Source organism: Oncorhynchus keta, chromosome 26 (genome assembly GCF_023373465.1).
Source record: "Oncorhynchus keta strain PuntledgeMale-10-30-2019 chromosome 26, Oket_V2, whole genome shotgun sequence".
Taxonomy (NCBI): domain Eukaryota; kingdom Metazoa; phylum Chordata; class Actinopteri; order Salmoniformes; family Salmonidae; genus Oncorhynchus; species Oncorhynchus keta.
Genome location: NC_068446.1, coordinates 13,677,044 through 13,698,717, shown reverse-complemented (window position 1 = coordinate 13,698,717; position 21,674 = coordinate 13,677,044). Strand labels below are relative to the sequence as shown.

At 43.4% G+C, this 21,674-nt stretch overlaps 1 protein-coding gene across 8 annotated transcripts in view; it reads left to right on the top strand.

Moving 5' to 3' along the window:
* The window catches only part of LOC118371478 (receptor-type tyrosine-protein phosphatase F), a 430,463-nt gene that overhangs the window by 342,064 nt on the left and 66,725 nt on the right, over positions 1–21,674 (top strand). For all 8 annotated transcript variants that reach the window (XM_052480269.1, XM_052480266.1, XM_052480268.1 and 5 more), the window contains 5 exons: positions 9,974–10,091; positions 15,500–15,941; positions 16,110–16,249; positions 17,372–17,469; positions 20,973–21,229. In XM_052480269.1, the coding sequence (XP_052336229.1) occupies positions 9,974–10,091; positions 15,500–15,941; positions 16,110–16,249; positions 17,372–17,469; positions 20,973–21,229 (1,055 nt within the window). The remainder of the gene's footprint in view (positions 1–9,973; positions 10,092–15,499; positions 15,942–16,109; positions 16,250–17,371; positions 17,470–20,972; positions 21,230–21,674) is intronic.

Sequence of the window (21,674 nt, the reverse complement as noted above, 5' to 3'; positions counted from 1 at the left end):
TTATAGATAAACTTCTCCTTAATGCAAATTCTGAGTCAGATTTCAAAAATCCTTTACGGCGAAAGCACACTTTGTGATTATGTTAGGTCAGCTCCTACCCACAGAAACTCAAGGCGCGTGCACTAATTCCAGACGAAAAGTTTTAAAAGTACAATAAAAGTTAGTAGAAACATGCCAAACAATGTTTAAAATCAATCCTACGGTTGTTTTTGTCAAAACTAATCAATAATATTTCAGCCGGACAAAAGCTTTGTCAATAGGAAAGGAGAAATAAGAAAGGTGCGTTCACGATCAGATACATGGCTGATGAATGGAAATTTCCACTTGCATTTTTCAGAGTAAAAGCCTGAAACAATGCCTAAAGACTGGTCACATGTTGAGGAAGCCATAGAGGTCATGAACTGGGCCCCAGGTTTTTGTATGATGGATGGGCTTTCAATGGAAAAACAGTCTTTCAAAATAACAGTACTTCCTGGTTGGATTTTCCGTATCAGTTCTGTTATACACAGACATTATTTTAACAGTTTTGGAAACTTTAGAGTGTTTTCCATCCAAATCTACTAATTATATGCATATCCTATCTTCTGGGCCTGAGTAGCAGGCAGTTTAATTATGGCACGCTTTTCATCCAAAATTCTGAATGCTGCCCCCTACCCTAGTGAAGTTAAAACTCGTTTTGTCAACCAAACCACACATTTTTTGTGAACAAACTATAGTTTTTGCAAGTTGGTTAGGACGTCTACTTTGTGCATGACACAAGTAATTTTTCCAACAATTGTTTACAGACAGATTATTTAATGTATAATTCACTCTATCACAATTCCAGTGGGTCAGAAGTTTACGTACACTAAATTGACTGTGCCTTTAAACAGCTTGGAAAATTCCAGAAAATTATGTAATGGCTTGAGAAGCTTCTGATAGGCTAATTGATCATTGATAATTTGAGTCAATTGGAAGTGTACCTGTGGATGTATTTCAAGGCCTACCTTCAAACTCAGTGGCTCTTTGCTTGACAACATGGGAAAATTAAAAGAAATCAGCCAAGACCTCAAAAAATTGTAGACCTCCACAAGTCTGGTTCATCCTTGGGAGCAATTTCCAAACGCCTGAAGGTACCACGTTCATCTGTACAAACAATAGTACGCAAGTATAAACACCATGGGACCACACAGCCGTCATACCACTCAGGAAGGAGACGTGTTCTGTCTCCTAGAGATTAACTTACTTGAGTGGCCATCACAAAGCCCTGACCTCAATCCTATAGAACATTTGTGGGCAGAACTGCAAAAGCGTATGCGAGCAAGGAGGCCAACAAACCTGATTCAGTTACACCAGCTCTGTCAGGACGAATGGGCCAAATTTCACCCAACTTTTTGTGGGAAGCTTGAGGAAGGCTACCCAAAATGTTTGACTCAAGTTAAACAATTTAAAGTCAATGCTACCAAATACTAATTGACTGTATGTAAATATCTGACCCACTGGGAATGTGATGAAATAAATAAAAGCTGAAATAAATCATTCTCTCTAGCATTATTCTGACATTTCACATTCTTAAAATAAAGCGGTGATCCTAACTGACCTACGACAGGGAATTTTTACCAGGATTAAATGTCAGGAATTGTCAAACTGAGTTTAAATGTATTTGGAGAAGGGTTATGTAAACTTTCAACTTCAACTGTATATACAATACCAGTCGAAAGTTTGGACACACCTAATAATTCAAGGGTTTTTCTTTCATTTGACAATTTTCTACATTGTAGAATAATAGTGAAGACATCAAAACTATGAAATAACACATATGGAGTCATGTAGTAACCAAAAAAGTGTTCAACAAATCAAAATCTATTTTAGATTTTAGATTCTTAAAAGGATCCACCCTTTGCCTTGATTACAGCTTTGGACAACCAGCTTCACTTGGAAAACTTTTCCAACAGTCTTGAAGGAGTTCCCACATATGCTGATCGATCACTTGTTGGCTGCTTTCCTTCACTTTGTGGGTCAACTCATCCCAAACCACCTCAATTGGGTTAACCTCTCCAGGGTATGTGGGACGCTAGCGTCCCATCTGGCCAACATCCAGTGAGATTGCAGAGCGCCAAATTGAAATACAGAAATTCTCATTATAAAAATTCAGAAAACAAAACATATTTTACATATTTTACACATTAACTTCTTGTTAATCTAACCACGGTGTCAGATTTATAAAATGTTTTTCGGTGAAAGCATACCTAGCCCAGAATATAGCCCAGTTGACAAATTATTACAAACAGTAACCAGCCAAGCAGAAGCATTACAAAACTCAGAAATAGAGATCAAATTAATCACTTACCTTTGATGATCTTCATATGGTGGCAATCAGAAGACATTCATTTACTCAATAAATGTTCCTTTTGTTCGATAAAAAGTATCTTTATATTCAAAAACCTCTGTTTTGTTTGCGCATTTTCTTCAGTAATCCACAGGCTCAAACGCAGTCAAAACAGGCAGACAAAAAAAATCAAAATTGTATCCGTAAAGTTCATAGCAACAGGTTGTTTTTAGCCTAAATAAACTATAATATTTCAACCGGACAATAACGTTGTCAATATAAAAGGTAAACAAGAAATGCACTCTCTCGGGATTGCGCATGAAAAAGCTCTGCGACACGGTAGGGTCCACTCATTCAGACTGCTCTTACTCCCTCATTTATGAGAATACAAGGCTGAAACAATTTCTAAAGACTGTTGACATCTAGTGGAAGGCATAGGAACTGGAAATTGAGTCCCTAGTCAATGGATGCTGTAATGGCATTGAATAGAAAACTACAAAACCAACAAAAAAACTACTTCCTGAATGTCTTTTTCTCAGGTTTTCGCCTGCCAAATCAGTTCTGTTATATTCACAGACACTTTTCTAACAGTTTTGGAAACTTTAGAGTGTTTTCTATCCAAATCTACCAGTTATATGCATATCATATCTTCTGGGCCCGGGTAGCAGGCCGTTTAATTTGAGCATGCTTTTCATCCAAAATTCCGAATGCTGCCCCCTACCCTAGAGAAGTTAAGGTCCGGTGATTGTGAGGCCAGGTCATCTGATGCAGCCCTCCGTCACTCTCCTTCTTGGTCAAATAGCACTCACACCACCTGGAGGTGTGTTGGGTCATTTTTCTGTTGAAAAACGCAAACAAAATGGGATGGCATATCACTACACAATGCTGTGGTAGCCATGCTGGTTAAGTGTGCCTTGAATTCTTAATAAATCACAGACAGTTTCAGCAGCAAAGCACCCCACAACATCACAGCTCCTCCTTCATGCTTCACGGTGGGAACTACACATCCGGAGATCATCCGTTCACCTACTCTGTGTTTGGAATCCAAAATCTCAAATTTGCACTCATCATACCAAAGGACAGTTTTTCTAATGTCCATTGGTCATGTTTATTGGCCCAAGCAAGTCTCTTCTTCTCATTGGTGTCCTTTAGTAGTGTTTTTTTTGTTGCAGCAATTTGACCATGAAGGCCAGATTCATGCAGTCTCCTCTGAACATTTGATGTTGACATGTGTCTGTTACTTGTACTCTGTGAAGCATTTATTTGGGCTCCAATCTGAGGTGCAGTTAACTCTAAACTTATCCTCTGGAGCAGGGGTAACTCTGGGTCTTCCATTCCTGTGGCGGTCCTCATGAGAGCCAGTTTCATCATGGCACTTGATGGTTTTTGCTACCGCACTTGAAGAAACTTTCAAAGTTCTTGAAATGTTCTGGATTGACTGACCTTCATGTCTTAAAGTAATGATGGACTGTTGTTTCGCTTTGCTTATTTGAGCTGTTCTTGCCATAATATGGACATGGTCTTTTACCAAATAGGGCTATCTTCTGTGTACCACCCCTACCTTGTCACAACACAACTGATTGGCTCAAATGCATTAAGAAGGAAAGAAATTCCACAAATTAACTTTTAACAAGTCACACCTGTTAATTGAAATGCATTCCAGGTGACTACCTCATGAAGCTGGTTGAGAGAATGCCAAGAGTGTGCAAAGCTGTCATCGAGGCAAAGGGTGGCTACTTTGAAGAATATCAAATATCAAATTAGTTTTGTTTAACACTTTTTGGTTACTGCATGACTCCATGTGCTATTTCATAGTTTTGATGTCTTCACTATTATTCTACAATGTAGAAAGATAGTACAATTAAAGAAAAACCCTTAGGTGTGTCCAAACCTTTGACTGGTAGGGTTGCCTTTTTTTGCATGTTATTTTGGGATATAACATATCAGTTTTAAAACAATGTATAATAATAATCATTGAGTTAAAGCCGCATACAAACATGATTTATTTCTGGATTTCTTAAGGCAGCTCCAGAATTCAGGTCTTTCAGCTTAGCTTAGTGCTTTCTGTGGTACTGTGGGGGCTGCCGGTGGAAAATACAGAGCGTAGGGGTTGGTAAATGTTCTCTTGTTGCGCCGTGATTGGTTAGTGTTCTGTCACTCACAGGGACACTACGTCACTGCCAAAATCTAAGGGTAGAGCTTGAAAATTCGAGCCACTTGGTGCTAACATAGGGTTACATTAGAAGTGCCCATCCAAGAAGGTTCAAGGCCATTGATAAAATTACTTGAAATCACGTTATATCTACAGTAGCTTTGATTGAACTGATCAACATCATACATCATGTCAACATCATACTTTCAAAATCTTAGTTAGCAGTTATCATCATGAATCAAGTCAACAATATACTGGCAAATCCTTTTTAATCCGTGTCCTATGAACAGAAATAATTAAGAGAAATTATAGATACAATATTTCGGTGCTCTTCGGCCATTGGACATAAACATAAGACAACAAGTTGGAAATCGCAAATTCAACATTGAGTGGTTTGGAAGGAATCAGTGGCGAACTGCAAGCATTGCAAAGCAATCACTACCCTGCTATTCAATGGAGTGGGTGTGTGGTCCCATTTCTGGCTTTAAGGGTGGTCTCTTTACCAAGCTTAAAATGACAAATATTCAACATTGGTCATGTTGTCAATGCAGCATAATTTCTGCCGTGCTCAAAACAATTGTTTAACTTGGAACTGGGAAATCTGACTTCAGTGATTTCAAGACAACTGGGATTTCGGGAATAAACGAGCTCCGACTGGGAAAATACATTTAGAAAGGTCATCCATCTCGGAATTCCAAGCCGGGAACTCTGGCCTCTTACTAGAGCCGCGACCTGGAGGTCACTGACGTCATCATGATTCAACCTCGTTTTTTCCGAGTTCCCAGTTGTCTTGAAAGCACCATAAATCCAGAAAATGCTAGACTTTGATGACAAAGTTTGACGACGAAATTTGCCCACGAAGAACTCCCGTGCCACCTTCCTGTTCAAATGAGCACAGCACAACAAGGTGAGTCCAAAAATGTATTGTACACAACTACATAAATGATGTAATATGCCAGTGAGATACCTATACTGCAGCTAAGAAAGTAATACTAAGTGTATGTTGCGTATTAAACTGTTAGGAGCCCATGTGTCTCACCCTAATCATTTGCTCCCTTTTCCTCTCCTAATTTTGCCTAATGTTCTGACTTGGTGGTGCACATGTAGCCTATAACCTGTTTAGAGAAATGTAATCTTTGAATATTGTAAGAGCTTTCATTGTCTGCTTTTATGCCCACTTTATTTATCCCATGGTTCTGACTTGGTGTACAGGGATAACACTGTAAGAATAGCCCATGTTCTGTATTCTGTCGCTGTACATTTAAATTTAGATTGACTACGGCCGTCCTCTTATCTGCCTCTTATCTGCTTGTCGTCCCGTTATGCCATAGTTTTTTAAAGGCAGTAAATGAGCCTGAATTAGCTGTTTTGCTGCCAGACGAGGCTCTGCTGATAGCCAGGTGTAGCAGTGGCAAGGTTTTGGGACTGCTGTTGTGACTCTGCTGTTGGGACAGCTTTATGTAGGCCCTAACATTTTGTGGGCACAGTTTGTCACCGTTATAGTGCAATTAATGAATTGTTTAGTGTTGTGTTGTGTAGGGTAGTGGCTTTGCTGGCATGCGTCCCCCCCAAAAAAATGTTTGTTGCCCAACCAAGATTTACGTGCAAAAATTGACACTGGCATTAAATAAACATGTTTTGGTGTTTACAATCCAAACACTGTGACGTGATTTTATATAAATTATAAATGTCTTGATGTGTTTAAAAAGTGTTGCAGAAAAGTGTTTAGTTATGTGTTCAGATCCTAAACACTTGGATTTCACAGTGTAGGAACCCCTGTTAATTTAGGGTGGAGGTTTAGAAAAAGGTGGACGGTGGAATAGGTAAGTGGAAGGAGGAGGTGGAAGAGAGGGGTGGAAGAAGTAGGTGGAGAGGACCAGAGCGTTTGATCTGGAGTCTACTGGAACTGGAAGTCATGACAACTTGATTGGCTTCAGTTAAACAAGCCAGGACAGAGTTCCCTTGGATGTAGAATAGAATCTTTCATCATGTCTTGTCTGCATCCCAAATGGCACCATATTCCCTTTGTAGTACACTACTTTTGACCAGAGCCCTATAGGCTCTGGTCAAAAGGGGAATCGGGCGCCATTTGGGATGCAGTCTGTCTTAATGTTTAATATATTCCCTCCTTGGGAATCCATCCCTACATTCCCAGAGAACCCGATATTCGTCCCTCCCCTCCTCCTCCCCCCATCCCTCTGCATTTGAATAAGGGAGAAGAGCCTGATTAGATTTTTATTCCAAATGAAAGAGAGAAACCACTCCAGCGCCAAAACTAAAAAGGAATACTGTACGATAAAAATAATGAGGCTTTTTAAAGAAAATTAATAGCTCTAGATGACTCGTATTCCCTCTCATCTTGAACCCCCCCCCCCCCGTGGAAGATGAGATGGCTGCTTCTTAAACCCTAAGTGGGCGATCTTTGCTCAAAATAGCCTACTATATGCCAGCCTGCTCTGCTCAGTAGCATGTCTGTGATTACATGGCTGCATCATAATTATCAGAAAGGGAAAGCCTTCCTTTTTATGATTATCATGCAATAAAGATGTGAGAGGCTACAGCCATGAAATCATAATTAAAGATTGGTTTGGGCTCTGGGAAGCGGAGCTGGCCATGTCATTCCTGTGGTTGCTAGCTGCAGTTTCTTGGTCTGTTATCTCATCTGCTCTCGGAGGGCTGTGCTGAGCTCCATGCCCCAGGCTCTTACAAGCTTGCACCATGGGTGGTAGGCTGATGGGCGAGTGAGATGGAGGGATAGAGGGATGGGTGGATGAGTCTCTCTGGGTGTTCTCAGTTGGAAACCCAGCTCCTGTCTCTGACTTTCGCTCTTCCGTCTGAAGCTCATTCATCACAAATGACACACTATTCCCTTGATATTGCACTATTTGCATGCCTGTGTCACTATGGGCCCTGGTCAAAAGCATGCCTGTGTCACTATGGGCCCTGGACAAAAGCATTCCTGTGTCCCTATGGCCCTTGTCAAAAGTACACTAAGAAAGAAAAGGTGCTGTGTAGAACCATATAGGATTCTTCAGTTTGGGGAATCCTTTTTTGTGATGGGTATAACCTTTTGCAGAGGGTTCTGACTAGAACTCTTTATTTAGGGTTCTTCAAAGAACCGCCTGTATATGGTTCTACCTAGAACTCTCTATGGAGGGTTCTGCCAAGAACCCCTTTGAAGGGTTCTACAGTGAACCCTTTTATCTTTGGAGGGTTCTTTGAACCCTTTATGAATGGTTCCACCAGCCTAATTAGCCTTTAAATTATACATATGTATGAGAATACAATACTGTAAATAATAAAGCCTTTCTTTGAGGGCCTAGTTATACCCTAACAGAGTGATGTTAGGAATCTCCTGGTTTACAGGCCACATCAGGCCTGCAAGTCACATTATGCTGGCTTGCAAAGTGATGTGTGATCCCTATTGGAATCCAGCCCGGGTTATCCAACAAGTGTAATTGTTAGTTACCCATAACCTGCATTCAGAATGACTGCCAGAGTAGAGAATATTGAATACTGAGACGACCTCAATCATCTAAACAGGAACAACCATTTCAGTAACAAGCGCAAAAAAATCTAACAGATTGAATTAGTTTAGAAAACTGTATGTTATTTATATGTTTTGTGTAGCATGAAATTAATCAACACATGCAAAAATACAAATATTACAGTAAATCAAACAATTACAGTACCAGTCAAAAGTTTTTGCACCTACTCATTCAATGGTTTTTCTTTATTTTGACTGTCTTCTACATTGTAGAATAGAGAAGACATCAACACTGTGAAATAACACATATGGAATCATGTAGTAACCAAACAAGTGTTAAAGAAATCTAAATCTATTTCATATTTCAGATTCTTCAAAGTAGCCACCCTTTGCCTTGATTACAGCTTGGACAACCAGCTTCACTTGGAAAATTTTTCCAACAGTCTTGAATCTCCCTGCAAAAGAGCATGCTGGGAAATAATATATATGGTTCTTCAATGAGGGAAAAAAGTATTTGATCCCCTGCTGATTTTGTACGTTTGCCCAATGACAAAGAAGGAGGTTCTCAACCAAGATTTGACAGTACATGGCCCCATCCATCGTCCCTTTGATGCGGTGAAGTTGTCCAGTCCCCTTAGCAGAAAAACACCCCCAAAGCATAATGTTTCCACCTCCATGTTTGACGGTGGGGATGAGGTTCTTGGGGTCATAGGCAGCGTTCCTCCTCCTCCAAACACGGCGAGTTGAGTTGATGCCAAAAAGCTACATTTTGGTCTCATCTGACCACAACACTTTCACCCAGTTGTCCTCTGAATCATTCAGATGTTCATTGGCAAACTTCAGACGGGCATGTATATGTGCTTTCTTGAGCAGGGGAACCGTGCGGGTGCTTCAGGATTCCAATCCTTCACGGCATAGTGTGTTACCAATTATTTTCTTGGTGACTATGGTCCCAGCTGCCTTAAGATCATTGACAAGATCCTCCCATGTAGTTCTGGGCTGATTCCTCACCGTTGTCATGATCTTTGCAACTCCACGAGGTGAGATCTTGCATGGAGCCCCAGGCCGAGGGAGATTGACAGTTCTTACATTTGTGAATGATCACACCAACTGTTGTCACCTTCTCACCAAGCTGCTTGGCGATGGTCTTGTAGCCCATTCCAGCCTTGTGTAGGTCTACAATCTTGTTGGTGATTGCGTGCCCACTGGAGCGGCTTCTCCTTTTTATTTGCTGATAGGAGTGGACAAGGACAGACGAGTTGTGTATTCCGAGATGCCGTTCTACACACCACCATTGTACTGTGCCACTATTTTCCTGTTTGTGGCCAGCCTTTTAGCGTGCATGATTCTTGCAATTCTCCTTCTACCTCTTATCAACGAGCTGTTTTCGCCCACAGGACTGCCACTGTAAGTATGTTTTTTGTTTGTCGCACCATTCTTGGTAAACCCTAGACACTGTCATGCGTAAAAAGCCCAGGAAGCTGGCCATATCTGAGATACCGGAAATGGCGTGCCTGGCATTGCCGATCATACCATGCTCAAAGTTGCTTATGTCACTCTTTTGACCCATTCTAACGTTCAATCGGACAGTAACTGAATGCCTCAATGCCTGTCTGCCTGCTTTATATAGCAAGCCTCGGCCACGTGACTAACTTCTAGGAGCGAACCATGTGGCGGTGTACCTTATAAACTGGCCACTGAGTGTATAAGGTTTAATCTCAGTTCTTATATCACCACAGCAACATGGGAGTACCAAAATTGTTCTCTATTTATTTTCAAACCATTTGAGCTTTGTTTGTTCCTTTACCTTCTCTGCAACCATTTCTCAGAAAGAAATGCAATGCTTTGAGAGTATTTCAAATGCTACACTGACGTATGGTGTGTGTGTGCGTGTGCGCTTGACTGCCTAACCCTACCAGAGTGTACTGAACACAGTACAGTGGATGAAGGCTGGGTCATTGTGTTAGGTATCATCTCATCATAGCATTAGTCTGACATGGGCTGTTTGTGCATTTCTCTCCGACAGGAGACTGTCATAACAGGCCTGCTCCCTGAGACCACCTACTCTGTCACTGTGGCAGCCTACACCACCAAGGGAGATGGGGCACGCAGTAAGGCCAAGGTGGTCACCACAACAGGAGCAGGTGTGTAGAGCTACACACAAACACAAACACACACACACACAGGAGCAAGTGTGCACAGCTAAATCATTGCTCCTTCTTGATCAGGTGATTATTGTGAAAGAGAATGTTTTATTCCAAAAGGGCACTGCAGTACAAATATCAATATCACTATAATGAAAAATATAATCTAAAATAACCTCATCAATTTATACACAATTTATACACAATTTATACACAATCCTCATCCATTTATACACAATACCTCATAATGACATAGCGAAAACAGGTTTATGTACATTTTTGCAAATGTATTTAAAAAAAAATGTATTTCAACAAAAAATATCTAGTTAACAGAAGAAAGGAAGACAAAATAAGGACAAAAGAAGGACAGAAGAAAAAGGAAAAGAAAGAGGACAACAAAGTGAAACAGTCAGCACTTCTATTGCAACTTCGTATTTCGTCGTCCTAACATAGTCTACACTGCTATCTGCCCAGCAGCTAGCCAGCTAGCAAACGTCCACCGTCTACCGAATAGCAGCACTGTAGAAACTATTACACTCAACTGAACGACTTGATTAGTGTAGTGTTAGCTAGCTACATAGTTGTCTTTGCTGTCTTCGTATCCAAGATAATTGTGTAGTTTAGAGCGTGTAGTCTTAGAGTGATTATCTTAATTTACCGAGGTTAGCTAGCCAGCTATTTGTCGTCCTTAACATAGGAGACACTGCTAGCTAGCCAACAGCTAGCCAACGTCTACTGAATAGAACTTCCGCACTCAACAACCCGGTCGCATTCCGCTTCGCTCCACAGGTAGTATCACATTTTCATTTCATTTCATTACAGCACAACGGTTTGATTTGTTTGATCGTAGCTAGCTACATAGCTAGCTACATAGCCGTCTGTGTATCAAAGATAATTGTGTAGTCTAGAGCGATTTTCTAGGTTAGCTAGCCAGCTATTGTCGTTCTTTTAACGCAACGTAACGTAATCAACACTGCTAGCTAGCCAGCTAGTCCCCGAATAGCAGCACTGTAGAAACTATTACACTCAACGGAACGACTTGATTAGTGTAGTGTCAACAACGCAGCCACTGCCAGCTAGTCTACAAAGTCAACAACGCAGCCACTGCCAGCTAGCCTACTTCAGCAGTACTGTATCATTTTAATCATTTTAGTCAATAAGATTCTTGCTACGTAAGCTTAACTTTCTGAACATTCGAGACGTGTTGTCCACTTGTCATTCAATCTCCTTGCATTAGCGTAGCCTCTTCTGTAGCCTGTCAACTATGTGTCTGTCTATCCCTGTTATCTCCTCTCTGCACAGACCATACAAACGCTCCACACCGCGTGGCCGCGTCCACCCTAATCTGGTGGTCCCCGCGCGCACGACCCACGTGGAGTTCCAGGTCTCCGGTAGCCTCTGGAACTGCCGATCTGCGGCCAACAAGGCAGAGTTCATCTCAGCCTATGCCTCCCTCCAGTCCCTCGACTTCTTGGCACTGACGGAAACATGGATCACCACAGATAACACTGCTACTCCTACTGCTCTCTCTTCGTCCGCCCACGTGTTCTCACACACCCCGAGAGCTTCTGGTCAGCGGGGTGGTGGCACCGGGATCCTCATCTCTCCCAAGTGGTCATTCTCTCTTTCTCCCCTTACCCATCTGTCTATCGCCTCCTTTGAATTTCATGCTGTCACAGTTACCAGCCCTTTCAAGCTTAACATCCTTATCATTTATCGCCCTCCAGGTCCCCTCGGAGAGTTCATCAATGAGCTTGATGTCTTGATAAGCTCCTTTCCTGAGGACGGCTCACCTCTCACAGTTCTGGGCGACTTTAACCTCCCCACGTCTACCTTTGACTCATTCCTCTCTGCCTCCTTCTTTCCACTCCTTTCCTCTTTTGACCTCACCCTCTCACCTTCCCCCTACTCACAAGGCAGGCAATACGCTCGACCTCATCTTTACTAGATGCTGTTCTTCCACTAACCTCATTGCAACTCCCCTCCAAGTCTCCGACCACTACCTTGTATCCTTTTCCCTCTCGCTCTCATCCAACACTTCCCACACTGCCCCTACTCGGATGGTATCGCGCCGTCCCAACCTTCGCTCTCTCTCCCCCGCTACTCTCTCCTCTTCCATCCTATCATCTCTTCCCTCTGCTCAAACCTTCTCCAACCTATCTCCTGATTCTGCCTCCTCCACCCTCCTCTCCTCCCTTTCTGCATCCTTTGACTCTCTATGTCCCCTATCTTCCAGGCCGGCTCGGTCCTCCCCTCCCGCTCCGTGGCTCGACGACTCATTGCAAGCTCACAGAACAGGGCTCCGGGCAGCCGAGCGGAAATGGAGGAAAACTCGCCTCCCTGCGGACCTGGCATCCTTTCGCTCCCTCCTCTCTACATTTTCCTCCTCTGTCTCTGCTGCTAAAGCCACTTTCTACCACTCTAAATTCCAAGCATCTGCCTCTAACCCTAGGAAGCTCTTTGCCACCTTCTCCTCCCTCCTGAATCCTCCTCCCCCTCCCCCCTCCTCCCTCTCTGCAGATGACTTTTGATGATGATTTTGAAAAGAAGGTCGACGACATCCGATCCTCGTTTGCTAAGTCAAACGACACCGCTGGTTCTGCTCACACTGCCCTACCCGGTGCTCTGACCTCTTTCTCCCCTCTCTCTCCAGATGAAATCTCGCGTCTTGTGACGGCCGGCCGCCCAACAACCTGCCCGCTCGACCCTATCCCCTCCTCTCTTCTCCAGACTATTTCCGGAGACCTTCTCCCTTACCTCACCTCGCTCATCAACTCATCCCTGACCGCTGGCTACGTCCCTTCCGTCTTCAAGAGAGCGAGAGTTGCACCCCTTCTGAAAAAACCTACACTCGATCCCTCCGATGTCAACAACTACAGACCAGTATACCTTCTTTCTTTTCTCCAAAACTCTTGAACGTGCCGTCCTTGGCCAGCTCTCCCGCTATCTCTCTCAGAATGACCTTCTTGATCCAAATCAGTCAGGTTTCAAGACTAGTCATTCAACTGAGACTGCTCTTCTCTGTATCACGGAGGCGCTCCGCACTGCTAAAGCTAACTCTCTCTCCTCTGCTCTCATCCTTCTAGACCTATCGGCTGCCTTCGATACTGTGAACCATCAGATCCTCCTCTCCACCCTCTCCGAGTTGGGCATCTCCGGCGCGGCCCACGCTTGGATTGCGTCCTACCTGACAGGTCGCTCCTACCAGGTGGCGTGGCGAGAATCTGTCTCCTCACCACGCGCTCTCACCACTGGTGTCCCCCAGGGCTCTGTTCTAGGCCCTCTCCTATTCTCGCTTTACACCAAGTCACTTGGCTGTGTCATAACCTCACATGGTCTCTCCTATCATTGCTATGGCAGACGACACACAATTAATCTTCTCCTTTCCTCCTTCTGATGACCAGGTGGTGAATCGCATCTCTGCATGTCTGGCAGACATATCAGTGTGGATGACGGATCACCACCTCAAGCTGAACCTCGGCAAGACGGAGCTGCTCTTCCTCCCGGGAAGGACTGCCCGTTCCATGATCTCGCCATCATGGTTGACAACTCCATTGTGTCCTCCTCCCAGAGCGCTAAGAACCTTGGCGTGATCCTGGACAACACGCTGTCATTCTCAACTAACATCAAGGCGGTGGCCCGTTCCTGTAGGTTCATGCTCTACAACATCCGCAGAGTACGACCCTGCCTCACGCAGGAAGCGGCGCAGGTCCTAATCCAGGCACTTGTCATCTCCCGTCTGGATTACTGCAACTCGCTGTTGGCTGGGCTCCCTGCCTGTGCCATTAAACCCCTACAACTCATCCAGAACGCCGCAGCCCGTCTGGTGTTCAACCTTCCCAAGTTCTCTCACGTCACCCCGCTCCTCCGCTCTCTCCACTGGCTTCCAGTTGAAGCTCGCATCCGCTACAAGACCATGGTGCTTGCCTACGGAGCTGTGAGGGGAACGGCACCTCAGTACCTCCAGGCTCTGATCAGGCCCTACACCCAAACAAGGGCACTGCGTTCATCCACCTCTGGCCTGCTCGCCTCCCTACCACTGAGGAAGTACAGTTCCCGCTCAGCCCAGTCAAAACTGTTCGCTGCTCTGGCTCCCCAATGGTGGAACACACTCCCTCACGACGCCAGGACAGCGGAGTCAATCACCACCTTCCGGAGACACCTGAAACCCCACCTCTTTAAGGAATACCTAGGATAGGATAAAGTAATCCTTCTCACCCCCCCCTTAAAAGATTTAGATGCACTATTGTAAAGTGGCTGTTCCACTGGATGTCATAAGGTGAATGCACCAATTTGTAAGTCGCTCTGGATAAGAGCGTCTGCTAAATGACTTAAATGTAAATGTAAATGTAAATGTAAAAAACTTGCTCAGGTGTATCCTCTTTCCATTGGTCATCCTTGAGCTGTTTCTAAAACTTTATTGGAGTCCAGCTGTGATAAATGTAATTGATTAGGCATGATTTAGAAAGGCACATACCTGTCTGTATGAGGTACAACAGTTGATAGTGCATGTCAAAGCAAAAACCAAGCCATGAGGTCAAAGGAATTGTTCGTAGAGCTCAGAGACAAGATTATGTCGAGGCACAGATCTGGGGAAGGGTACCCAAACATTTCTGCAGCATTGAAGGTCCCCAAGAAAACAGTGGCCTCCATCACTCTTAAATGGAGGAGGTTTGGAACCACCAAGACTCTTCCTACAGCTGTCCGTTCCGCATAACTGAGCAATCTGGGGACAAGGGCCTTGGTCAGGGAGGTGACCAAGAAACCGATGGTCACTCTGACAGAGCTCCAGAGTTCCTCTGTGGAGATGGGAGAACCTTCCAGAAGGACACCCATCTCTGCAACACTCCACCGATCAGGGATTTATGTTAGAGTGGCCAGACGGAAGCCACTCCGCAGTAAAAGGCACATGACAGCCCGCTTGGAGTTTGCCAAAAGGCACCTAATGGACTCAAGATTCTCTGGTCTGATGAAACCAAAATTGAACTCTTTGGCCTGAATGCCAAGTGCCACATCTGGGGAAAACCTGGCAACATCCCTATGGTGAAGCATGGTGGTGGCAGTATCATGCTATGGCGATGTTTTTCAGCGGTAGGGACTGAGACACTAGTCAGGATCGAGGCAAAGATGAACAGAGCAAAGTCCATAGAGATCCTTTGTGAAAGCCGGCTCCAGAGCGCTCAGGACCAGTATAAATGGTGAATGTGCAGTAGTACTCACTCTGACTGGTTTGACCTGAAACTGCCCTTTTACTCTGACTGCTCACAATGGTTGCCTCCCAAATGGCACCATGTTCCCCATATAGTGCACTACTTTCGTCCAGGGCCCATTAGGTGTGTTCAATGTCATTTTAAAGTATTTTTTATGTCATTATCCTAATGATCCTAATCCCTCTCTTTACCCATCAGTCCCAGGCAGGCCCACTATGATGATCAGCACCACCATCGGTAACACAGCCCTCATCCAGTGGCAACCTCCGAAGGAGATGGTGGGAGAGCACATGGGCTACCAGCTGCAGTACAAACGCATGGAGGAGGAGTCGTTCACCGTAAAAGACTTCAAGAAGATAGAAGACCACTTCACTGTCACCGGCCTGCACAAGGGCGCCACCTACATCTTCAAGCTCTGTGCCAAAAACCGGGTGGGCAACGGGGAGGAGTACGCAAAGGAGATTACCACGCCAGACGATGTGCCCGGTAGCTACCCCCAGAACCTGAGCGTTGTGGGCCTGACCACCACCACAACCAAGCTGGCCTGGGAGCCTCCGGTGCTGGCTGAGAGGAACGGGAAGATTGTCCAGTACGTTGTGGTGTACAGAGATATCAACAGCCAGCAGAACCACACCAACAGGTAATATTCAATACCAATGTAAATAAATAAATGTAAACACCTTCTGAGACATTGATAAACCACTTAACACAGAAAGTCCTCACTTTATCTCAATGAAGTTCATCTTGGATAGTCCATTGTCCTAAAACAGAGGTATCTTATCTTCCCTTATCTCATCTGCCTCAACAGCACGACAGAGACCCAGATGACCATCATGGGGCTGCAGCCTGATACCACTTATGATATCAGGATCAGGGCATTCACCAGCAAGGGAGGGGGACCAATCAGTCCTAGTATACAGAGCAGGACCATGTCTACCGCCATGCCAGGTGAGTATGCGGTGGACATACGCAATGCAGGCGTACACACAAACCCGAGTGCAGGCGCACACACACACACACACACACACACACACACACACACACACACACACACACACACACACACACACACACACACACACACACACACACACACACACACACACACACACACACACACACACACACTGAGAGCATGATCGTGTCGACCTCCATGCCTCTGTATAAATAGTCTCACACAGATGCAGACAGGCATGCAAACACACACACGCACACACACACACACAGAGCAGATGGTATGGGAGAGGAACAGATGCGTAACTGTGTGTGTGGAAGCTGGTGGCAACTGGACAAGAGTGGCAGAACCAGTCCAGCGTAACCAGTACAGCAGTACATCAGCACCATGGAACACTCCTTTCATGTTCATATTAGGGCACATATGGCTGATGTGGAAATATATGCTAAGCTTCCTGCTACTAGCTATTCATAGTCAAATCTAATGCACAGAGGTCTAGGAGGCAGCTACCAGATACTGGGATTCAGATCCCACTGTTTTACACCCACCAGTTACAGTGAAGTTTAATGTAGAGGAACACTCATGTGAGTAGTTCCCCTGATGTTTTATCATGCATATATTTATGTTCAAGTGTAAATGCAATAACATCTCTTAATGTTACCATTACAAAGTATGGGTCACTGAACATTAGTGAACTATTATGAATTAGATATCTCTCCAGAGACTCGTTTCATAATCTGTTTATCTGCTCTCTATCTGCTTTGTGTCCCTTACTATTTTATCTCCCAAGATGCTCTAGGGTTCCCCTAGCTCTATCATGTTACAGCAAGTACAGATGACAGTGCTCTTTTATAATTTACCTTCTGTGTGTTTCCTCTGTCTCCGTCACCTCTGTTTCACCCGTCTCTCCCCCACCTAACCTCTCTCTTCACTCTCTCCCCACCTCACCCTCTTTCTCCCCCAACGCACCCTCTCTCACCAACTCCCTCTGTCTCACCCCTCTCTCCTCCACCTCACCCTGTCTGCCTCACCTCACCCTCTGTCTCCCTCCTCTCTCCCTCAATCTCACCCCTCTCTCTTCCGCCTCACCCTCTTTCTCCCCCCAACTCCCCCAGAGTTCACCAAAAACTTTGGTGTAAAAGCCGTGATGAAGACGTCAGTGCTGCTGACTTGGGAAGTGCCAGAAACATACAAGTCTCAAGTGCCTTTCAAAGTAAGTAAAGACAACTCCATCCTGATAGCGTGCCTTTCGCCTGCACAGATTGAGGGAATTGCATTGTGCGTGAGTGACGCCACTTTTGTCAGTGGACAATGGAAAGAAGGCTCACACAACACAATGGAGGGGCTAGGATTGAAATATATATTGAAATATCATGGGAATGAGGAAGGATATGGCCAAGCTTTAAATAATAGGTTACGATTTATATTCCATCACACGTGGTCCATAACTGTCAATGAGGTTCATATAGAAAATTACACAAGGAAGAAGGGAGAATAAAATCATCATGCACTCTAAAAAATGCTGGGTTGTTTGGTTGACACAACTGCTTTGTTGCACGTGTTGTGTCACTTACGTGGGTTGTTTTCTTAACTGCTTGGTTATTGAGATATGACCCATTGGGTCAGAGCAGGAAGACTGGAGGCGTAGTTAAGTAGGGGCGTGGCTTCCAGATCTTTTTTCTTTTGACACCCCTGAGAGTAAATGTCATTTCTGTTCACTGGTTCTGTTGTATAGTTATCACATAACAAAGGTAAACTTTTATATTTTTGCAGTTGTAATGATACTTACAGAAGTGTATGAGTTTCCTTAAAGCCTTTGTTTGGATTTACAAATATGTAATAAGTTAAAATGTTACTTTTAATGTTTTCTTCTTTGCTAGGGCTTAATGGTGGTGTGCCAACCAATGTTAGACACAATACCCCCACCTAGTGATTGGGAAACTAAACTAAGCTTTCTAATGCATTGAGCATTGCCAGCTAATTGTGTCAAAAATAGGCTTTTTTACAGTAGTGGCACCTGCTGGTCAAAATCATTTAAAACAGACAAATTATTAAAGATGACGTCCTACCCTGCACATAGCAGGTGTGCAGGGTAGTCTTTTTGCCTTCTCCCGAATCCAATACCAAACCAATTACGTGGTTGTTTGACAAAATGAAGCTTTGAACGTCATTGATCACGTGCTTGTAATAAAGTAATTACAAGCATCGGCACACTGCTTCAAAGTAAACTGCTTCAGGATTTCGGTGTATGCCTCGGAGCTCCGGTATCAAACGTATCATCATTGTAACATCACGACTTCCACCTCTGATCATCTTGAAAATCATTTGTGGCTATTGAGGATTGAAACCAGTGGGTGGAGTATACCTTTTTTGACTGTTCAAGTACTGGCATGACTTTTTTTTTTTGAGTACTGGAGTAGTCAAATAAAAATAACAAAAATGTTTAGAACAAGGGCAGCACTATATATATGGTGTACAGTATGTAAACTTCAACTGTGTGTATGTACATACAGTTACATTTAAACTCAGTTTTTCACAATTCCTGACATTGTTTCACATACCTTGACTTTGTTGTCCGTAAGCCATTTTGCCACAACTTTGGATGTATTATGCTGGGGTTTTTGTCCATTTTGGAAGACCCATTTGCAACCAAGCTTTAACTTCCTGACTGATATCTTGAGAAATCATCCACATGATTTTCCTCCCTCATGAAGCCATCTATTTTGTGAAGTGCAGCAATCCCTCCTGTAGCAAAGCACCCCACAACATGATGCTGCCACCCCTGTGCTTCACGGTTGGGATGGTGTTCTTCAGCTTGCAAGCTTCCCCCATTTTACTCCAAACACAATAATGGTCATTATTATTGGAGCAGTGGCTTCTTCCTTGCTGAGCGGCCTTTCAGGTTATGTCGATATAGGACTCGTTATACTGTGGATATAGATACTTTGTACCTGTTTCTTCCAGCAGGACAAGGTCCTTCACTGTTGTTCTGGAATTGATTTGCACTTTTTGCACCAAAGTACATTCATCTCTAGGAGATAGAACGCGTCTCCTTCCTGAGTGGTATGATGACTGCGTGGTCCCATGTGGTCCCATGGTGTTTATACTTGCGTACTATTGTTTGTACAGATGAACGTGGTACCTTCAGGCATTTGGAAATTGCTCCCAAGGATGAAACAGACATGTGGAAGTCTACAATTATTTTTCTGAGGTCTTGGCTGATTTCTTTTTATTGTCCCATGATGTCAAGCAGAGGCACTGAGTTTGAAGGTAGGCCTTGAAATACATCCACAGGTACACCTCCAATTGACTCAAATGATGTCAATTAGCCTATCAGAAGCTTCTAAAGCCATTACATAATTTTCTGGAATTTTCCAAGCTGTTTAAAGGCACAGTCAACTTAGTTTATGTAAACTTCTGACCCACTGGAATTGTGATAGAGTGAATTATACATTAAATAATCTGTCTATAAACAATTGTTGGAAAAATTACTTGTGTCATGCACAAAGTAGATGTCCGAACCGACTTGCCAAAACAATAGTTTGTTAAAAGGACATTTTTGGAGTGGTTGAAAAATGAGTTTGAATGATTCCAACCTAAGTGTATGTAAAATTCCGACTTCAACTACACACATATATATATGTATATATATATATATATATATATATATATATATATATATATATATATATATATATATATATATATATATATATATATATATATATATATATATATATATATATATATATATATATATATATATATATATATATATTCAGTCAATAAAAAAACAAATGCCTTTTAAGATGAATGTATTAAAACTCTAATCTCAACTGGTTATATTATATCGTGGATCATACTCTTCGAAAAGGGAGTAACCTCAGCCGCATGTCGCTTTCTTGTAGAAGCCTACTGCTGTGCAATGGCATAGCATTGTTTTGTAAATTTAGCAGACAAGATGCACTTATTTCCCTAGCACTTATCACAGTCAAGACACCTATTTTATAATAAAATATAACAGAATATTGCGAAGTGATTCGCATCTCACGTCCGCAACAGTTTTTCTTAAAGCGTGATTATTTGAAACAAGGCTCAATTCGGTAAGTTGAAAGGCACATTTTTCAGGTTCCAAATCAAAATCTGTGTTCTTTTCAATATAGTTTATTATGCCTGAGGGGAGGACGGCTCACAATAATGGCTGGAATGGAACTAATGTTATGGCATTAAACCATGTGTTTGATGTGTTTGATACCATTCCACTGATTCAGGTCCAGCCATTACCACAAGCCTGTCCTCCCCAATTAAGCTGCCACCAACCTCCTGTGACATGTACAAATGGAACACTAGGGTCAAAGCAAATGAACATTGTCTTCAAGACAACATTTTGACCAAATAGTTTAACAGTATTTGAAAAAATAAGAAGAAGAAGTGTTGGTATTGATTCAAATATAAAATATATTTAGGTTTTATTAACACTTTTTTGATTACTACATGATTCCATATGCGTTATTTCATAGTTTTGTTGTCTTCACTATTATTCCACAATGTAGAAAACAGTCAAATTAAGACAAACCCCGGAATGAGTAGCGGTGTACACACATTTGACCGGTACTGTATGTGTGTTTGTGTGTGTGTTTGTGTACGTGTGTGTGTATATATATATGTGTGTGTGTCTGTATATAACTAAGCACTCCTCCCTGTGTCTCTATCTAGATACTGTATAACCAGCAGAGTGTGGAGGTGCAGGGGAACCTGAAGAGGAAGCTGATCACGAGGCTGCAGCCAGACACAGACTACAGCTTTGTGTTGATGTCTAGAGGGAACAGTGCTGGGGGTCTACAGCAGCAGGTCTCCATCAGGACCGCCCCGGACCTGCTCAAGACCAAACCCATCCAATACCAACATGACCCAGAGGAGGGGGGCAAGCTCACCATCACCCTGCCCAAAGTCCCCACCACCGCCCCTGTCAGGTCTGTCCCATAAACACTGTGGATGTTACTGTCACTACCACCATCACTCTCACTGCTAAAACTAGGGCTATAACCAACTTCCATCCTGTTCAATGCTGATGTGTCTGCATCGTGGCATGGTTATAAATCTGTTACTCCTGCTGTGTCCCTATACCTCTAACTGGGGACCTGGGGGCGATTGTTCCTTAGTCGGGGATCTCTATCTGAGTCCATTGTATACAAGATGGCGATCTAAATCCCTATACCTATTAGTATTATCTATTATTGCCACTACTTGTATTATCCATCCTGTGCTTACTTATCCATCCTGTGCTTACTATTGTTGTAAGCAACAAGTCAACATGAATCCTCCAACACCAACTGTCCCAACTATGTCCTTAAGAAGATAGGGGGCGGCAGGTAGCCTAGTTGTTAGAGCGTTGGACTAGTAACCAAAAGGTTGCTA